The sequence below is a fragment of the Pollicipes pollicipes genome, unplaced genomic scaffold, assembly GCF_011947565.3.
Source record: "Pollicipes pollicipes isolate AB1234 unplaced genomic scaffold, Ppol_2.1 Scaffold_7261;HRSCAF=8764_pilon_pilon_pilon, whole genome shotgun sequence".
Classification (NCBI taxonomy): Eukaryota; Metazoa; Arthropoda; class Thecostraca; order Pollicipedomorpha; family Pollicipedidae; genus Pollicipes; species Pollicipes pollicipes.
In genome coordinates, this window is record NW_023597054.1 from 6288550 (window position 1) to 6307288 (window position 18739).

Genomic DNA, 18739 nt, shown 5'->3' on the forward strand with positions numbered 1-18739 from the left:
TGCTAAGAGAGAGAGAGAGAGAGAGAGCGAGAGCGAAAGCGAGAGAGGGAGAGTGAGAGAGAGAGAGGGAGAGAGAGAGAGAGAGAGAGAGAGAGAGAGAGAGAGAGAGAGAGAGAAGAGAGAGAGAGAGAGAGAGAGAGAGAGAGAGAGAGAGAGAGAGAGAGAGAGAGAGAGAGAGAGAGAGAGAGAGAGAGAGAGAGTTTGGTGAACCATAAATGCTGACCAACTGAGGGATGCTTATAAGGTTGTTGCGGCTCTGGAGAATGCTTTGGTCTTTGAAAAGGACTGAAGGTTTGTGATCGACCTACGGCCAACCTAAGATTGCCTACAGATCACGCGATGAATGATTTTTTAACGTTTGCAGCAATAATCTGGACGTAAAATGGTCCTAAGGATTTGTTAGGCGCATTTCTTGTCAGCAATGCCCTACAAACCTATAGAGGCTTTCCTTGTTGTCATGCCGATGCCTGTGACATCAGCTAGTCCCACGCGCCTCACGGCAATTGTGAATCAGCCTGCGTTGACCCGATTAACACCGCCAATGGAGGCGGTGTTCGCGACGGCAAAGAATTACTGACCGCTATATTTTCCTGAGTTTGGACTGCAAGTTAAGAGGCAGTGTGTACACAGACGGCGCCACTTCGATTTTGTGGAACGTTTGGGGACTTCAAGTAATCCCATTTGCATAATTTGATTGTCGGAAGTGGATGCTTCAGCGGGGTGCCTAGCGCCAGTCCGGCGGCCCGAGCCCCCGGGAGCCGCAGGCTGAAACAAAACACGGACCTCGAAGTGTCACGGCAAAAACTACAACGCGACTGCTGGTGTCCGGGCGGCCTCGTAGTTCGCCCGACCTCGGACGTCTGACCCACCTGAAAATATACACTCAGACGTAACGTTACCTGATCGCAGCACTTCGTAATTGGTGCACAGCTTGGGACTGACATACAACTTATCGTAGGTCGCATTCCTATTGTGTGGGCACGAGCTGTCACGTGGAAATACATAACTACGTGCGCAACTGGCGACCGCTCGCATTTCAAAGCACACAATTTTGTCATCCATTGCGGTGCAGGATTGGTGAATACAGTGTTAAATGTGGTCATTCGCCTTATTGGAGCTAAATTACGATGGTAATAGTGAATATTTGTATTGAAATCGCTCTTTCGTATCATAAAGTGCGCTGCCAAAATGAAATACTAAGGCTTGGTGTTTTGCTCATGGTCTGATGTGCAGATCGTGTGCAGCCCGCCCTTTGCTTCGATGACTGCTGCACGGTATTGCCAATTTTGGGGATTATAATTTTCCGCCCCGGCTGTATGTCAACTTTACCTTTGCACATCATACATCACTATATCGCATCAACTTTGTACAGCAATACCAAATGTAAGACTTGCATGCGTTTTTGCTGTTACGGAAGCGTGTAATACACATATTGCATTTGTGTTAAATCTATGCATCTCAGCCATGCAACTGAAGGTAAGGGGAAAACGAGTGTTAATAATGTAACGCAAGGTTAGTTCACCTTCGTATTGCGGAAATTTCCAACACTTTTCCATTCCTCCCTTCTCTACCATGGTATCGCTCTGCAGGAAAATGACAAGCAGTGTTCCTGCCTATTTCACACGCATCTTCAGTGCCAGTGACTATGATTGGCAAACGAACAAGTGACATCCGTCCCAATGCTCACCTGCCATCCCCATTTGTTAAGGCAGTCTCGCGTCGGGCATTTATTTTCTCGCGATGCGTGGAAGCATGGTCAGACAAGCTGTTCAGTGTAACAAGACTCGTCATAACCATATACGACTAAAAGGAACGTTTGAGGCTGATGTAATGGCCCAGCTAGCTGCTTGTGAGTGATCGTCACGAACAGTATAAAGCGTTGACGGTGCAATAACCCTCCACAGGCAAACCACCAGCTTGCTAGAGAAATATAGCTGTTTTCAGTGCAGTTCGCTTACGGTGCATTGAATAAAGGCCATTCAAATGTCTGAAAAGAGCGATTTAGCGCCTTTATAAGACAAATCTAATTCTCAAGACGCTAACGTCGCCAAGAAGAGCAGTGACAGTCGCACATTTACTAGCATGAAGTGCAATTTGATAAATGCCAATTGGGTAGTTAAATGGTGCCAGAAGCACACAAATGTTGGCGCCATTTTTGCTGCCGGTAGACGATAAGGGTGCGTGTTATTTTCATAAAGGGGAATATATGCATAAAAAGCTATTGCCTGGACTCCATACGTTGTACTCGAAATAGGGCGTTGTTTGGCCGCGGTGAAAATAGAATGAATTACATGGCTTATGGGAAAACCTCCAAATATGTGTTTATGGCCGGGAGGGACTGTATTTTAACATCACGGTTTTTGATACATTTGGTTTTTTTACACAAAATGATGTGCATAATATACGTTAGACACTTCACTTCAAGATTTTAACACCCACCCGGGTGGCCGGTTCGATACGCTTCGCTCGGGTGATGGGTCAATTTGACCTCGCTTGAGATCTCAAGAGCTAAGAAAGCACACCAAAGCACACCAAATTCACAGTGTGTCGACCTGTACGTGAACTTGCTTAGGTCAAAGCTTGAGATTCCTAAATGATGACCTTTGCGTTGAATTAGGTCAAGCAAGGTCAAACTCCTGCTTGATCTCTTAAGAGCCCCTGAAACCTATATAACTGTTCTAAGCAAAAGATCACATGCTCAGCTACGGCCAGTGACCTCGCTTGACCGTTTGAAGGTTACGTTGAACAAAATCATACAAGACCACTTTGAGTTTTGCATTTGGATAAGCGACATAGATTACGTTCGGCAGCATGTTCCTGAAAAACGAAATGCTGACCCGGGTCATTCTAGGCCAGTGACCTATTCTGACCTTTAAGAAAGCTATGGAACGTGTTTAATGTGGCTCCCGTCATCAACGAATTTGAAATGAGCACCAGAAGCTATCCCATACAGCTAGCCCTAGAGTAATAAAGCAGGTTGATTTTGACCTCGACCTGACCTTTATACCTGACCTTAGGTCAATGTAATTTGTTAATTCAATTGGTGTGTTGCCGAAGAAAGTATCTCAGAGATGCATGGCTTCGTCTAATACTCCGTTGTTGGATCGGATTGAACGATTCCCTAGAAATTCCCTTAGCTAAAACCATGGTCTGACATTGACCTGCAATCTTAGATGTGCCTTGTAATTGGATGTTTTGAAGCGCCATAATTATGTTTGGATGTACTCGTACTCGTACTTGTAATTATGTAATTGTACTCGTAAATGTAATAATGCAATTGTAATTGTGTAGTTGTAATCGCCATGCAATTGTTATTGGATGTTTGAATGTACCAAACTTGGATGTACCTCGTAAGGGTAGCGACCTTACAAGGTACATTCAATTTTTGATGCCAGACGATCCGCTACTCAGTTGTCTACAGCTATGCAAAATTTGGCGGGCTACGCCGCGCCGTTCGGAAACCATTCCGGAAAAACCTTTGGGAGGGGGTCAATTTGACCCCCCACCCGAGCGCGTGTTAAATTTTGCTAAAGGAAATGTTTCAGATTTGAAACTATTGAAAGAAATATCAGATATGATGAAGCAAGCTCACTTGTAACTATTACTATTTTCATAGTAGAAAGAACGGTATACTTCTAAGAAGACAAACTGCTCTAGCCAACACACTTTCTGCGTTTAGGAAATGCACTCCTCGATACGTCATTATCTGATTACGTCATCGTGCCTTGCAGAGCAATGATCGAGAGCCAATTGGCGGTTGCTATATCGGGGAGTCGTGTTCACGAACGCCAGATATAAAAGACTCGATAATTATATTTTTCGCCATTTGATCGCAGTATGTCTTGTAAAATGACAGGGTTTGAATGGTGTCATTATGACGTTATGAATACCAAGGTGACATTGAAATACTCTCTCTGAAATCGTTTCCCCTTTTCGCGGACGTGTACCTCAGAATGTAGGGACTTGGGATTTGAGAAGGACAGGGCTGTGAGCTGTACCAAATGATATTCTAGATGGCTTTTTCAGTTCTAAATCTCATGCAAATGTGGACCACCCCTCTAAGGAGCATGACTCACTGACAGGACAGTGTTAATTTTTCCGCGCAAGCATTAACAAACACGCTTTGCTCTGCTCATTGCAACATGCTCACGGGCTGCAAATAGGCGAAAAGTGTTTGAGTTGCACAGCTAATTGAATATTGTCACCATCTGGATTCCGAAATAGAACTGTGTTAAACGTGTGATTGCTAGTTGAGATTTTTACTTGGTCTAAGTACTCAAAAAAATCTGATGATTCCGAAAGGGAGGTTTTCTGTAGTGACTAAACCATAGAGAGCGGCACGGCGAACGGGCCATTTCCCAACTCCGACTTCGCTATGACCGCTGGCTATCTGAGCCACGTGACGAAGAATCTTGAGCTTACGGCTTACCAAGAGGCAGCAGCTGCCAATTGTTTGTGTCGAATAACTTGCAAACGAATATGGCGCTTCGATCCGACGCAAAAAGCTGCAGTCGCAAAAATACCTAAAATGATATTCAAATGTTCTGAAGTCGAGGTAAAACCCAAGAAGGGCGTGGCGATTTCAGGTTTTATTCTTCAGAGGTTTTCATCAAAAGCACTAGAAATAGAGCGTGAAGCAATCTTATGTGCTTGGCTGGCGCAATAAAGACCGCAGTCGCCTCAGCAACGGAACATTCCAAACGCGTCACTCTCAGCGTTTCGATGAATTTGCGGTGATTGCAGCATATTTCAAAAAATGTCAACGGAAAACATAACACAGCAAATCATCCGATATGTACATCCTCAACCACTCTGCGGCAATTATAAATATTTGTTGATGTGTTTCAAACCCCACCATCCTTGTTGTCATGCTCGGCCTCAACGATCGGGTCGTCCGTGTAAAAATTCGAGAAAATGTAAGGACCACCGTAAAGCCCAGCCTCTTCGTAAAGGACGCAATTACAACAGCGCAGAATTTGCGCCACATAACGACGCTAACAGCTTAAATGTGATGATGTTGCGTGATGTTTAAACGCATTCTTGGTGGCGTAATTTAAAGAAATAAAAGTTAAAGAAAATGAGGTGACGGCGCTTGTCCGCTGCTCCTTTTGCCTTCTACACATACCAGCAAATACACGCTTTCAATCATGTATATTTGTTGCGGAAACATGAACAATAAACACCCCGTTCACTGGTCCATAAGCTTCCAGCCCATCAGATGTTACCGAAACCGTTTTTGAGACTTCAAGCAATGGTGAGATAAACATGACGTCAACTTACCGTCTCACTCTGCAAGGTGCATTTGTCCCATTCATGTCTAACATCAGTAACGAACACCTGTTTGCTGATATAGAAAAATGGCAGACGTGCCTATTTCTATCAGGGCAATTGTTAGCGACGTACGGTCTACGTTGAAGGCAAATGATAAGCAAGTTATGTTTTCTTTCAGACGTTGAAGCTTGGAAGAAGTCTCTGTACTAATGATTGATCGAGGTGAAAATTTTATGCTGCAAATGAGATAGGCCACTGTAAGTGAATACGCCGCTAAAAAACAGAAAAGTCACAGCTCGGGAAAAAGCAAGATTGAGCAACAATTCAGCATCAAGTGGTCCAGGCACGTAAGGCGGTTTCCGTCGAGCCGAAAGTATATCTGACATTACAAGGCTTACGAAAAAAAATGGTTTACCAAAATCGGACATCCACGCTAGTTTTCGCTGCTTGTGGTTTTTTAAAGGTCATAATACTCGACAGATTACAAGCGGCCAGCTCCTTAAAAAAACACAACGCCACTCTAGACGGCGAGGATCTCACACAGTGGTATGAACAACCTGCGACTACAATAATTAGTAATTCCTTAACCAGTACACATATACACGTATACACGAACGCCGTATTTTCACCCATGTCCACCACTCAGGGAATGCCAGCGAAGAATACACGATCAGCAGACGGATGGGTTCTCTTTCAAGGGTGTACCGTAAGGTGGGATGTGCATCGACTGCAAGCTGCGACCGATGTGGGTAGTGTTTCGTGAACTTGCACCTTACAAGTGTTTAACAACGGTACATTGCACGAGCCATCATTCCTTATCTGCCTATCAGCTAAACACGTTTGTTGACACATCTGAATATCTACAGATCGGCCTGCACAGCACAGCGTTTGACACCAGCACCATTCATCGCCAGTCCGTCTCCAGTGCGGCAGAATCGCCGCCAACCAGTCGACGCCGACGGTGTAGGTCCGGGCTCCAGCCCCGGGCCCGGCAACCACGAGAGAACGCAGGAGGGACGCCCGCAGGCGCGACGGCACCGTCCTCTGCTCTTCGTCGCCCACATCCCGACGGTGTCACGCGGTGCTGAGACACTCTTTCACTCTCTCGTTCTCTCGCTCTCTTTCTTCTGGACTGGTGAGCTCACCAGTCTCGAAGCGCACGCTTTGTGCCCGCTGCCGGCGGCGGTGGGTACGAGACGCCGCTGGAAGGCCCACGCTGCCGACAAAAACACCGCCGCTGGAACGCAGAGGCGAATGGCGAAGAGGTGCCTTTCGCAGGGAATTTAACTGATGCAACAACTACATAAGTCCAGGCGAGTAGTACGAGACGATGTACCGGCGTTCACAAAAATATGCGACAGGAAAACTGACAGCGTTAATCACGCCGGGCAAACATAGATACATTTTAAAACTCTTCATATTGATGAGTGCACCTTCTATTTAGGATGCATACAAAGTGGACGCAAAAATGGATGGGCCACAGAACGCTGACTTCGATGTCAAGTGCAATGAAGCAGCACCTGAATAGCCAATGACAAATCAATGCTGGGGATGGAAGATCTCGTCCTCACCTGTACACACTTCGTTTAGTGATGTCACCTGTTGATCAGGATTAAAACGCAGACGATCGTCGAGAATGCGATGAGCAGCCAACCGGCCCGCGCTCCGGCACGAACGGATCCATTGGCTTTCCTCTGGATCGCCGCTATCTTGTCCCCTGTGCAAAAACACGCATTTAGTGGCAGTGCGCCAAGGGAAGCAGGAAATTATACGCTTGCGGCTGTCACCTTCTTGGTAGCAAGCGGCAGGAAATACGCCCTGTCCTTTAATGATACGTCTGAAAAGTTTCTCTCAGAGCATCCAAAAGGTGGTCCAACTGCGTTTCGTTCATTTCCACGCCGTGCGGTGCGCTGGGGTCACAATTTAACGACGTAAACGCTGCGAGGAAACTGCAACGTCAAATAATTGCAGGAGAGCTCAAATTCTACCCGACGCCAATACTATCAGAAAGCTAATCGCGTTATGGAACCAAGTATCACACATTCACACATTACCAGTTGAGGGGATTACGGATGCGACTGCTGATGCCGCCACGCAACACTGTTAAATTCTTAGTCAACATCCCAAAGTTTCCAGAATGCCAAACCACAACAACGGGATGTTTTCGCAGAGTCCATTTCGGGTTATGGATGCCCGCAGAATTCGATCATCCGTCGGCCAGTGAGCGAAAACAAGAATGTCCGAACTGAAGCCGACCGAGGGCATCACTAGAAAAAATCACTGCGAAAGCTGACGCGGTCAGAACCGCTCAGACGGGAAGAACCGGAGAGGTAGCTAAATGGATAGGGAGGTACGAGCTGGGAAGAGCAATTTAATCCTTCAGCAGACGCCCACGTGTTCAAGAAAACCTTTCGCGTTGTTTGCACTGTTGGACATCTATTTTAAAAGGTAAACCAACATATGCAATTTACACTGATTACTCTTCAGCATTCAACAGCGTGTATCACCTTTTACTACACAAGCTTCGCCGTTTTCTTATTGCATCATTGGCCGCGCGTACAGCTGGCTGGAGTCGTACTTAACCAATCGTTCACAACGCGTAGTTCTGGACGGCAAGCAGTCTAACTAAATTTCAGTACGATCTGGTGTCCCGGAAGGCAGCATCCTGGGACCGTTGCTGTTCGCCTGCTTTCTCGCTGATGTTCCTGACCAAGTTGAGAGTGAGTCTTTTATGTACGCTGGTGATGGGAAAACTTATGTCCGAATCGACAACATAGCAGATTATGTTACACTTCAGGCGGATTTGGATCGCCTCTGTGAATGGCCTAAGAACTGGGGACTGAAGTGAGCCCAGCTATGTGTAATGCCATCTCAATCACCCTTTGCACGTCACCTGTTCACTACTCATACGCGCTAGACTGTCACCGCTTGGATAACTGCCAGCAGACTCGCGATCTTGACGTCTTCCTGGACACCAAACTCACCTTTGCCAATCACATCGATTCAGCCGTCTCAAAAGAAAATATGATGCTGGGCCTTCTCATGCGAAGCGTGCAAATGCTGTCGTGCCCTCGTCGAGCGCGGTGCAATCACCAGGCTTTGTTGCGTGCCTCCAACGCTCATGTGAGATCATTGATAGAGCACGGAAGCGTTATTTGGAGCGGTACTGCCGTTTCCCATCTAGCCCGTTTCGAAAGACTGCAACACCGGTTTCTCATGTGGTTGGGTTCGAGTAGTCAGTCCCGGTGTCCTCCACTGGATTATGTTCATCTTCTCGCTCCCTTCAAAACATCATCTGCCAAGACACCCATCATCACAGGCTTCACTGCGCTCACCTGGCATCACTGTTCAGTCTGGCTACACCCGTCCGGCATTCTCGGCATGTCGGTCTTTTCCACGAACACTAACACCGTTAAAAATGGATTTGTCGCACGACTACCCACTGTCTGCAATCACTTTTTGCAGCATTCTCCTTGAACTGACTTTTGTTAGCGAACAAAAGCGTTCCAATCTGATTTGTTTAGGTTCGCCGGCACACGTGCAACATTTTCTTGATGACTTGATGTGCGACCGTGTGTAATGCGCATGTGTATGTTTGGTTATATTATTTGTTTGTGTGTTTATGCCATTTTTTAAAACTGGGCTGCTCCCGCAATTGGTCTTTCGCCAGTGGAATGTTTATGTCCGAAATAAACAAATAAGCAAATCAACAAGATGGCGTTCGCGTAATTTCTGAACTATGTACAATCTTTTGAGATGCATACTTGCACGGAGAATAGGCCTGGCTTTACGCTCCTCACCTGGCGAGACGTATACCTGCAGGAAGGCGCGGCTATGTAAATCTTGTTCACCTGGTGATTATCCTATTCGAGGAAGGCGGTGTCAACTTCGCTTACCATGGGAGACACGGATCCGCAAATGCAGGATCCCGCTGTCCTGGCTTACACGACCCATGCACGTACATGAGGGCAAGATCCGTGTTAATTTGGTGTGCCCTCAATGTTACATTTTCACATCGTATGAGCCCAGTACGTGCACGAAGGCGGGGTGCACACGTGTCCCGTTACCTTGTAAAACGTACATGGAGGTGGGTTAACCTGCACACCTATCTATGTGGCCGACGGATAGAAGAGGACTGTTACTCTAAATGGGATGGATTCGAATCCCAGAGAGGACATCCGCTCGGACCACCCTAACATGAAGTGGTCAACTGGCAACAGGTCAGAAAGTGTCTACCAGGGCGTCCGACGAATGACACTGTAGGGCAGAAAAGGACTTCTTTCGGCATCATGTGTGGAGAAAAGCACATAAGACAATTTATCCATTGAACTGGAGCTGCAGTACTTTGGTGGTGAGTTCCACGTGCAAGCAACAAACTCAGCTTCACGCGTGTTCAAATCCCGATGCCACCAATGCAAAACGTTGTCCTTAAAAGCGTTCACGTTGTGAGACTTAAGTGTGCATGGAGGCAGGACCATCGTTAACTTTTCTTACGTGGTGACAAACCTGTACGAATGCGTTTTCCGTGTGCGCTCTGCTCACATTGTTACCGGGTTCACGCGCAAAAATGTGGTGGCCGAGTATACTAACCTAACGTGATGTCGGATACACGTGCACGGAGACGAAAGTGCACATTCACAGAGCTCACCTTGTGAGATATACAGCACAGAACCGGTGTGACTGTGTTCACCTTAAGAGACGCACACGAGCACGGAGGCGAGGATAGGCGTTACCTGTGCTCAGCTTGTGAGACGTACACGTGCATGAAGACGAGGGCATGCGTTAGCTGTGCTCACCTTGTGAGACGCACACGTGTACAGAGGCGAGGATAGGTGTCAGCTGTGCTCACCTTGTGAGACGTACACGTGCACAGAGGCGGGGTCCGTGTTGGAGGGCTTGCAGCTGTAGTTGCCCGAGTCCTCCAGCGTGGCGTCCGTGATGGTGAGCCTGCTGAACGTCTTCTCCTTGGACTCGGTATCCACGCTGATCCCGCCTCGGTGCTTGTCGTAGTTAATCATTACGTCGCCGTGGTACCAGAACACATAGTTGGGCGGCGTGGGACTCTGTAATCAAAATTTATTTTAGGCCAAGCTCTTAAGCACTCGCAATCTTCGTCGGCATGGCAAAGCCGGCGAAGATGGCGAGTGTACAATTGGGTTTTTATGGATGAATATTCTGCCTTCCAGCAAAATCATTGGAACCAGTTTGATGTCGGACATAATGTCAGGTACCATAGGTGCGACGACGGCTGACAAAGTACCATACGCTGTGAGCTCCAGCAACGATCAGGTAACAAAGGGTAGTCGTTGCAAGTCATCTTTTTACAGTGTGCTTGAATTGCGACTCTGGGCGTAAAGTAACACCCTATGAGGAGGAAGTTTTTACTCCTTGTCCCCATTTCTTATGTGAATTTTTTCACTCCTGCCGATATTGTCGAACCACACATACCAAACCCATATCCCCCTTTCCAAGGTTTTAAGATGTCATCCAAAATCGAGCTCACTTGAAACCATCAAACATAAACGAGAATCCACAGAATCCGGGAACCTATGGCTATGTCCTCCCTCACCTACATCTGAATAGTGTCCTTTTATGAACAGAGCGAGGGCACCAGGTGCCTCCAAGCCCGGGAGCACCAGCGACACCAGCCACTTGCATGTATCAAATTCGGTTTGTTCACAAAGTGCATCACGATCCGCAGCTGTGTGCGAGATGCAAATTTTTTAAGCATCCTGATTTTGGGGGTCACACCAAGCAACCGTCACACCAGCACGACAAAGCTGGCACGAACACCAGCAAAGCGCGATAGGGAACTTTAGTCCACATACTTCTTCCACTCCAAGAAACATGACTACCAAATTACACCGCCTCCGAAATGCAAGAGTAAAGAATTCAAGAAATGCCTTCTATCTATCTAAAGCTTATCTAAAGCCTGGATATCATCACTTAAGCGCTCGTTTTCACATATTTTTTGTAAAATGTGTTGATTACAAAATTTTACCAGAAAGATCCAAGTCTATATTCTTAACTACTTTTGTTTTTAATGGTCTCATACGAGTGTGGAACAACTTAATTTTTCTTCCCTTTCTAGTTATTTTGAAAAATACCACCTGTGGATTAAAATGTTACCGAGTATCTGCGCAAAATGTTGCGACTGCAAACTTGCCCACATTTCATCCATAAATTGATTAATTCTCTAGCCGCCCAAACACGTTTGATACACACTCAAGGATGAACAATTCGTAAGGAATGAAGAAGCAAACTTAAAGCACCGTATTTATTTTTAACGTCATACTTGCCCCGTTAAACTCTGTTAGCCGTTTTTGGTTCATGGCGGGGCTCAATAATGATAAATCGCAGCCAGTCCAGTTTCACTGCCTCATCACGTTACCTTATCCTGCCGCACATGGCTTTATGACAGACCTGGCGCAGCTACTACAGAAGTATTCGGTAGCGAAATTCTGCCCCGGTCTATCATGCAGACCTCTTCTTACTTATTTCTCATTTAATCTTTTGGGCTAGTGGACGTGATTGATGTTTACATTTTGTGAGTGGGTTGTATGAGCGTCAGCAAACTATGCGAAAGAAACTTGCCCTTTTGGGTGTGAGTTGAGTTGAGATGACTGACTGAGTTGAGATGATGTTTAACATATGGGATACCCTAAGTTATGTCCAGTTGGTTACGCACATGACAAGTGGCGGCAGGGATTTCGCAAGAATTCATGATTCACAAATTATGTTGTGATACAAATAGGATGGACATTATGAGATGAGGCGAGGCTTCTTTAGGTTAGGTTAGTTTGGTTACTTTTTTGGAAAAAAGCATCGGCATTTTGCAGGAAACAGTGGCATGATATTTGTATTTCCTGAGCCCATCTTCAAGGATGCCAGACGTATGTCTGCTGTGTTCTGTTTGGTGATCTTTTATGTGCATGAGCCCAAGGTTCTTTGTTTAAAAGCGTTATGGTCGTTGAGCTCTTTGTTGTTGCCTTGTTGTTTTGTTTTACTTTGCTTTGTTGTGTGTTAAAAAAATCATGTGGGAGGCAAATGCAAATTTCAGCATCAAAACATTGGTGCTATATAATTTTTTATGTTCATCGCACTGTTACGAAATTACTATTATTTCATGCATTCTGTTTCATTGTAATGACCTGAGATTTAAAAAGAACAGAAACAGTTTTGTCATGTTTATGATATTACATCCATGACAACTTAAAATGTATTTCTTTGTTTGCTTGAGCATGTCTTGCAGGCTCATAAGTTCCAACTTTTGTTATTTGAATTTTTCACTCCCCACCGTCTTTTTGTGACAGAATTTTCAGCTCCGATCCTAGTTCTAAGGTGACTGCACCCCACTGTCTTCTTACAAATCGTAACCATTTCATTACAAATACAGAGACTTCAGTCCACGCTATAAATATCATACTGACGTGTTTCCCTAATATCGGTAGCTTGCGATAAACTAAGATTGATGTAACAAAATCGCCCTTCAATATACCAGGCCGTGCTGAATAAACGAAGATCTAGCATTTCATGGTGAAAAACGAACTTTTCGACGCTACGGTCATGACCAGGAGCTTTCTAAACATAACCAATACTTGCATGATCCCGTCGTTTAGCCTGTGCTTATCGGTACATTTACGTAAGTTCGGCTATTTTCAGCACATGAGAGCTGTCAGTTAATAATCCTCCCCCCCCCAAAAAAAAAATAGAGTAGAAGCTTTGGTTATAATGACTACGATGCTGAGCGCAGTCATGGATTTATACAACAAAAATGTTAAAAGTTCTGTACTTTCGTGATTGAAGCTGTGTTTGGAAGAAAATATAAGTTCATGTTGCAACATGCTGTCACTGAGTCACATCCTGCCGTCAGCTGCAGTTGGCAACCAGATCGATGGCCATTAGCGTGGCCAGACCGTTTGACTTCCGTTGTTTTCATAAATGATGGTGTGATAACTTTCTGGATTTTTACGCAGTCGAGTAACAGAATGGCCCATAAACAGCATTCAAGTTCATGTGCTGAAGCATTTTTGGCCTACATGGAGAAAGCATCTGGATATTTCGATTTGAGTTCTTCAATATGACTATTCCAGTTTAACTCGTATCGGAAAATACTTTTCCAAGTTTTCATAATGATTTTTAGCATCGTAAAGAAACGCATGTTGTCGACATCAGTGATTAGCTTACAAAGCGAGAAGTCAGAATGTCCTCTAACCTGCTTCGAATTCGTGGGAGAGCAAGACTCAAGCAAGGAATGATGCATTTTGCAAGCAGGCTGAATGCTATATGAGCTCTGGTGCTGCGCCAATAGTAGTTAATCAAAGGAAATGGAGGGCCAGCAAAGTTAGCCCATGAATATCTGATGAACTCAAACTGCCTGACACGGGACACACCTCCCTCGGCTTTCATGAACGCTGTCTCATGTTTCCATAATTTCCTTGCAAAATTTTGCTTTCGTCCGGCTATAAATACTTTGCCGCGTCAGGTCGTCAACGTTTCCGACACCTAGTATGCAACTAAAAATGCGTGTAGGTCAAAAGGAGGTGTGTTTAACGATGCCCGAAAATAGCTCCCATGACGATGGCAAGAATTAAAAGAATGCTAACGCGCGCAGGCAGCAGGATGCTGACACCATGTTCCGGACATAAGTAACGCTAATGTCATATGCAGGCTGAAACGGTACAACAAAAATATTGTTTGGCGCATCTGTCCACCTACAATGGTCCTGCATGTGGAAAATTATGCCAATTGAAATGTCATGATAACATTTTGAATGGAAAGACTCGAGGCAACTGGTGAAGCGAGTGATTGACATATTTTTATAGCAAACCTGCTCTGGTTTATAAGAACCTGGCATGATCCTGAATAAGCGAGAGCGAGATAAGTTGCCTAATCATACGCTTTTCTCAAATAGCATAGTAGTTCACACTAGCACACATACTATCATTGACATAACCAGCCAGTCAGACAAGGATTACATGACAGACTGCTGGTTTGAGACTAATTTTACAAACATAGCATGGTGATCGTAAGCCGCAATCTTCAGGTGCCAAACTTGATTTGAAAATAGCGGAGCTAAGCTTTCGGCCTGGCCTCTTCTCAGCTTTAAGTGGAGACCAAGTAACTGCCAAACATTGATTCACGCGCTCAAAAGGCAAGCTGATCGATATGGTTGGGCAGCGACGAATATTTCATAACATCATTAATTAGCATAGATACGACACATCCGATATTAATTACATGTATATGCAAATACATAATATCTATTTTCCACGCGTACATCTTACGTAACGATTTTCACATGACATCTTACATAATACCTTGCCACGAATACATCTCGTTAACGCAGGCTTCATCCCAACACACAGTCAATGCAATAATACGGTGCACTCGCCCACAACCAGCATGCAGTGCAAAAAAAAGGAAATTCAATTCAACGCATTGCTGGATGCACATCCAAATATGCCTATGCGGTACGGCGTGGGGGATGAGGCGATAAGCTAATATATGGGCGAAGAGACGATTAGGCGACAACGATCATGAGGCCCGAAGTGTGGGGCGCTGTGGGACAAATCGACTCGGGCCCACGGGCGTATTGACATAGTCGACGCGGGAGGCGAGACCCCCCCCCCCCCCAATTTTTTAAAGTGCATGTGACGTATTAACTTGCATGTGCTTAAATGCTGAAAACGCAATATCTCAGGAAATCACATAAAATAGCTAAAATCTAGCAAGTGCTATTGCAGTCAAAGTGACTGCAATGGACGCTGCAGAGCCCTTGAAGTCCAGTTGAGCCATCTAGACGAGACGAGTAAGTCTTCCTCCCGCCGTCCGTTCCCTCAGGAAGCGGAGGACTACCTCCTGCAGTGCTTTCAATGGGTCAAACAACCGTTTTGGAGGTTTCTTTTTGAGAAACACCTTAACTGGGCGTGGACATGGATAACTACCGTAATGGTGAGGGTGGTGGTGCGGTCCTGCTCGCTCAATGTTTGAGGAAAATTCGAAAATGTTTGAGGAAAATTCGTAAGCGACCGCAATTTTCAGCCTTACCAGCTTGCGAAATTACTACATTCAACCCATCACACCTGGACCACCGTTTGCGCGCGCGCACACACACGCACGCACGTACGCGCGCACACCAACCGGCTTCGTGAACTCAAAATCCTCAAAGAATACCAGCATTGTCATTTCAACATCATCAGTACATGAGACATTACGTAGAGCCATCTGGAGCTACCTGGCGGTGCATGTGGAAACATAACCGTTCAGTCAGGAGCAACCTGTTTGAGCTGCCTGAACCATGATCTTCCATGTAGGGAACATGATTTGTTACGGTGTGTAAACAATGACAACCTCGTCAATGTTTCACCACCGAACATATGCCTCACTACATATGGATCTATGAAGTGGTGTGATTTCCGACACAGCATCGAACTACAGTGACGTACTTTATGAAGTTGTCCGATAGACCCGACTTGCGCAGTCCATCCATGCATTACACCAGTACAGCTGCAGAGCGTTTCAGCGAGCAAACCGACTTAGTACAAATGATAAGTGATCACACACGTGTCGCTACCCCTCACTTTACCTGAGCTGAGACGTCACCAGACACACGTGTGCTACTACCCTTCCTTTCACCTGAGCTGAGGCATCACCAGAGTCCCAGAGGCCACGCACATTTTTGAATGAGTCTAACCAGTGGTCTAAATGCAATTTAAATAAGTGGTGTTGGTCAGTAGTCAGGAGTGGAAAAGTATACGAAATATAGGAATGTGTACAGGAATGGGAATAATTACCCCACTGCAAACGTTGGGCGGCTGAAGTATTTGTCTTGAGATAGCAAAGTGGGTTTTTGGCTTTTGGGAGAAAGAAAAAAAAACTCCGCCCCTGTAAACTTTGAGCGGCTGAATGCCTCCGCCGATGCCATGGCTTGCAACGAAACTTCGCGAGCCCATTACAGACGTCCAGGATTAGTCCAGCACGGCCGGCTATACATCAAACGATCAGAATGCCTTGATGTGCTCAATCTTGTCGTTGCCGATAACCAGTTTGGCAGACTTCATCATCTCGTGGGCCGCCGTAAGGGTGCATTTCAGCTCGTGGGCCGCCGTATGGGTGCGCGTACGCAGGCTGCTGATCGGCCTCGGACCCAGCTGGATGAAGGGGATTTGGCGGTTGCGGGGGCAGTTACAACCAAACCATCTTAGCTTCTGGGGTACTTCGGTCTGTTTTTGATGGACCGGATCGGATTGTACGATGTTCTAATCAACATCGGTCGTGCGGATTGAGCTCCAACTAGTCGGCAGCAATCGTTAACAAAGCCTTCAAATGTTCAGCTGAGGCATTAAATAAACAGTATATAAGGGACATTAGTTTTAGGGACCTGGCGATGCAGCAACAGGTTATATAATTCATACACATACGCGCTGTAATATTTTTACACTAAGACATAGCACTGACGGGGTGGTATCACGTAGTAACAAACTTAGAAGTTAGCACCGATTTGCTCATTCAGGTATTAAATACGACAAACAACATGAGGATGGCGTAGATATTAGCTGCGTGATATGAATGTCTGACTGCATACTGTTAACATACACATAGGCCTTACGTACAAAATGGCTACATTTGTATATCTTCCTGCCAGTTTGCACAGCACTTAGAGCTGGGTTGAAGAGCTTGATAATGCAATTAGCACAATGTTCTTAATATGCAATTGTTTTGGCCATGCCCTTCCGTACAAACAGACAGGCACGGTGAAGAGCTGCCATGCGCTGTTACAAAAAAAAACTGGGATATCAAACAGTGTTTACGACAGCTTTCTCAGAATACTGATCACACCGATATTGAGGTAAATCGCCGCAATGTAGCCAATCGAAGTACAGTTTGGTCTGAGATGGCGTTGCTTTTCAATTTATGCAGTTGTGCAATGCATGGCCAGTCACATAGGAATAGCTCTTTCCTACTTATGTCTGTTGTGGAAAAAGAAACACAGGGACATGACAACACGTGACATTTTGAAACCGTATTAAAAAGTCGCAACTGTCTACTCCTCCCAACATGATCTGACCGTGCTCCACTTGTTTGTAGCGTGCCTGCATTATTATTTGATGAAATTAGCAATTTGCCGGAAACAATGGGTAGCAGTAGGATTGTCTTCATAATCGGTGTGAAAGAAGGAAACATATTTCGTGCCATAGCTGTATGGCGGTGTCTCACCCAGGTTGTCTATCATATTGTCTAAATGACCCAAAACGGCCGCAGATGGGATGAGTTCATTTAATTTGTGTGGGTCAACCCTCCACTCCACATGCTGAGCAGCGCTCCCCCGCCGTCGTTCGTTTCGCCCTCTCAATGTAGCCGATATTTATTAGGCCTAATTTGTGTTCCATGCCAACATTGTTGCTCAAGCAATATCAAACAACATGTTTTTGCATAAACAACACAAACATTGCGAGCAACAATTGCAGTTATCAAAATAAAGCAGCAACGCATACGTCGATAAACACAAATATTGGCAAAGCCGGCTGTTTGCCTCTCGGCTCGGGGTTTCCAATTACTTACAATTCCCTCACCCTGTCAACACCACATACCAATTGTATGGCAGTGTCTCATACAGCTGATATACAGACTGTATGGTGGTGCTTCATTCACAGTGTCTACCACGCAGACCAGCTGTATGGCGCTGCTTCACTCACCCTGTCCGGCACGCAGACCAGCAGTATGGTGGTGCCCCGCTCACCTTGTCCACCACGCAGACCAGCTGTATGGTGGAGCCCCGCTCACCTTGTCCACCACGCAGACCAGCTGTATGGTGGTGCCCCGCTCACCTTGTCTACCACGCAGACCAGCTGTATGGCGCTGCTTCACTCACCCTGTCCACCACGCAGACCAGCTGTATGGTGGTGCCCCACTCACCTTGTCCACCACGCAGACCAGCTGTATGGTGGAGCCCCGCTCACCTTGTCTACCACGCAGACCAGCTGTATGGCGCTGCTTCACTCACCCTGTCCACCACGCAGACCAGCTGTATGGTGGTGCCCCGCTCACCTTGTCCACCACGCAGACCAGCTGTATGGTGGAGCCCTGCTGTACGTGGTACTCGGGTCCGCTCGGTATTGTCGCCACCGGCTGGAAGACGTGCAAACGCACAAACCGGGACACGTAGCCGGAACCGGACGACACCTGTGGAACAGGTCACTCGGTGTCAAGACATTGACAGTCAGGAGGACACCTTGCGTATCATGAACGCACCGCTGTCAGTCTGTTGGGGACCCGTTGGCCACCCATAAGTGTCAGGTGCCGAAGACGCAACGCTTCGGAGCTGTGACCAGACTGCCCGGTCTGGGACGCGCTGGAAGCACATCCGTCACGTTTCGCCAAGCAGCAGGACCCGCTGAGTGATTGTACGACATACGTCAAGGTCAGACACCTGTGCGTGTTACAAGCACCACATGAATTGACTTAT

At 46.2% G+C, this 18739-nt stretch overlaps 1 protein-coding gene across 2 annotated transcripts in view; it reads right to left on the reverse strand.

Annotated features, from left to right (window-relative positions):
• Positions 1–5134: 5134 nt before the first annotated feature.
• LOC119112695 (lachesin) overlaps positions 5135–18739 on the reverse strand; it is a 128861-nt gene continuing 115256 nt past the window's right edge. Inside the window, exons 6-9 of one of the 2 annotated variants that reach the window (XM_037236952.1) lie at positions 18322–18456; positions 10121–10334; positions 6843–6988; positions 5135–6487 (exon numbers count right to left, since the gene is read on the reverse strand). In XM_037236952.1, the coding sequence (XP_037092847.1) occupies positions 6867–6988; positions 10121–10334; positions 18322–18456 (471 nt within the window). In that variant the 3' untranslated portion in view covers positions 5135–6487; positions 6843–6866. Of the gene's footprint in view, positions 6509–6842; positions 6989–10120; positions 10335–18321; positions 18457–18739 lie in introns of both variants that reach the window. The other variant, XM_037236951.1, reaches the window with a different exon arrangement.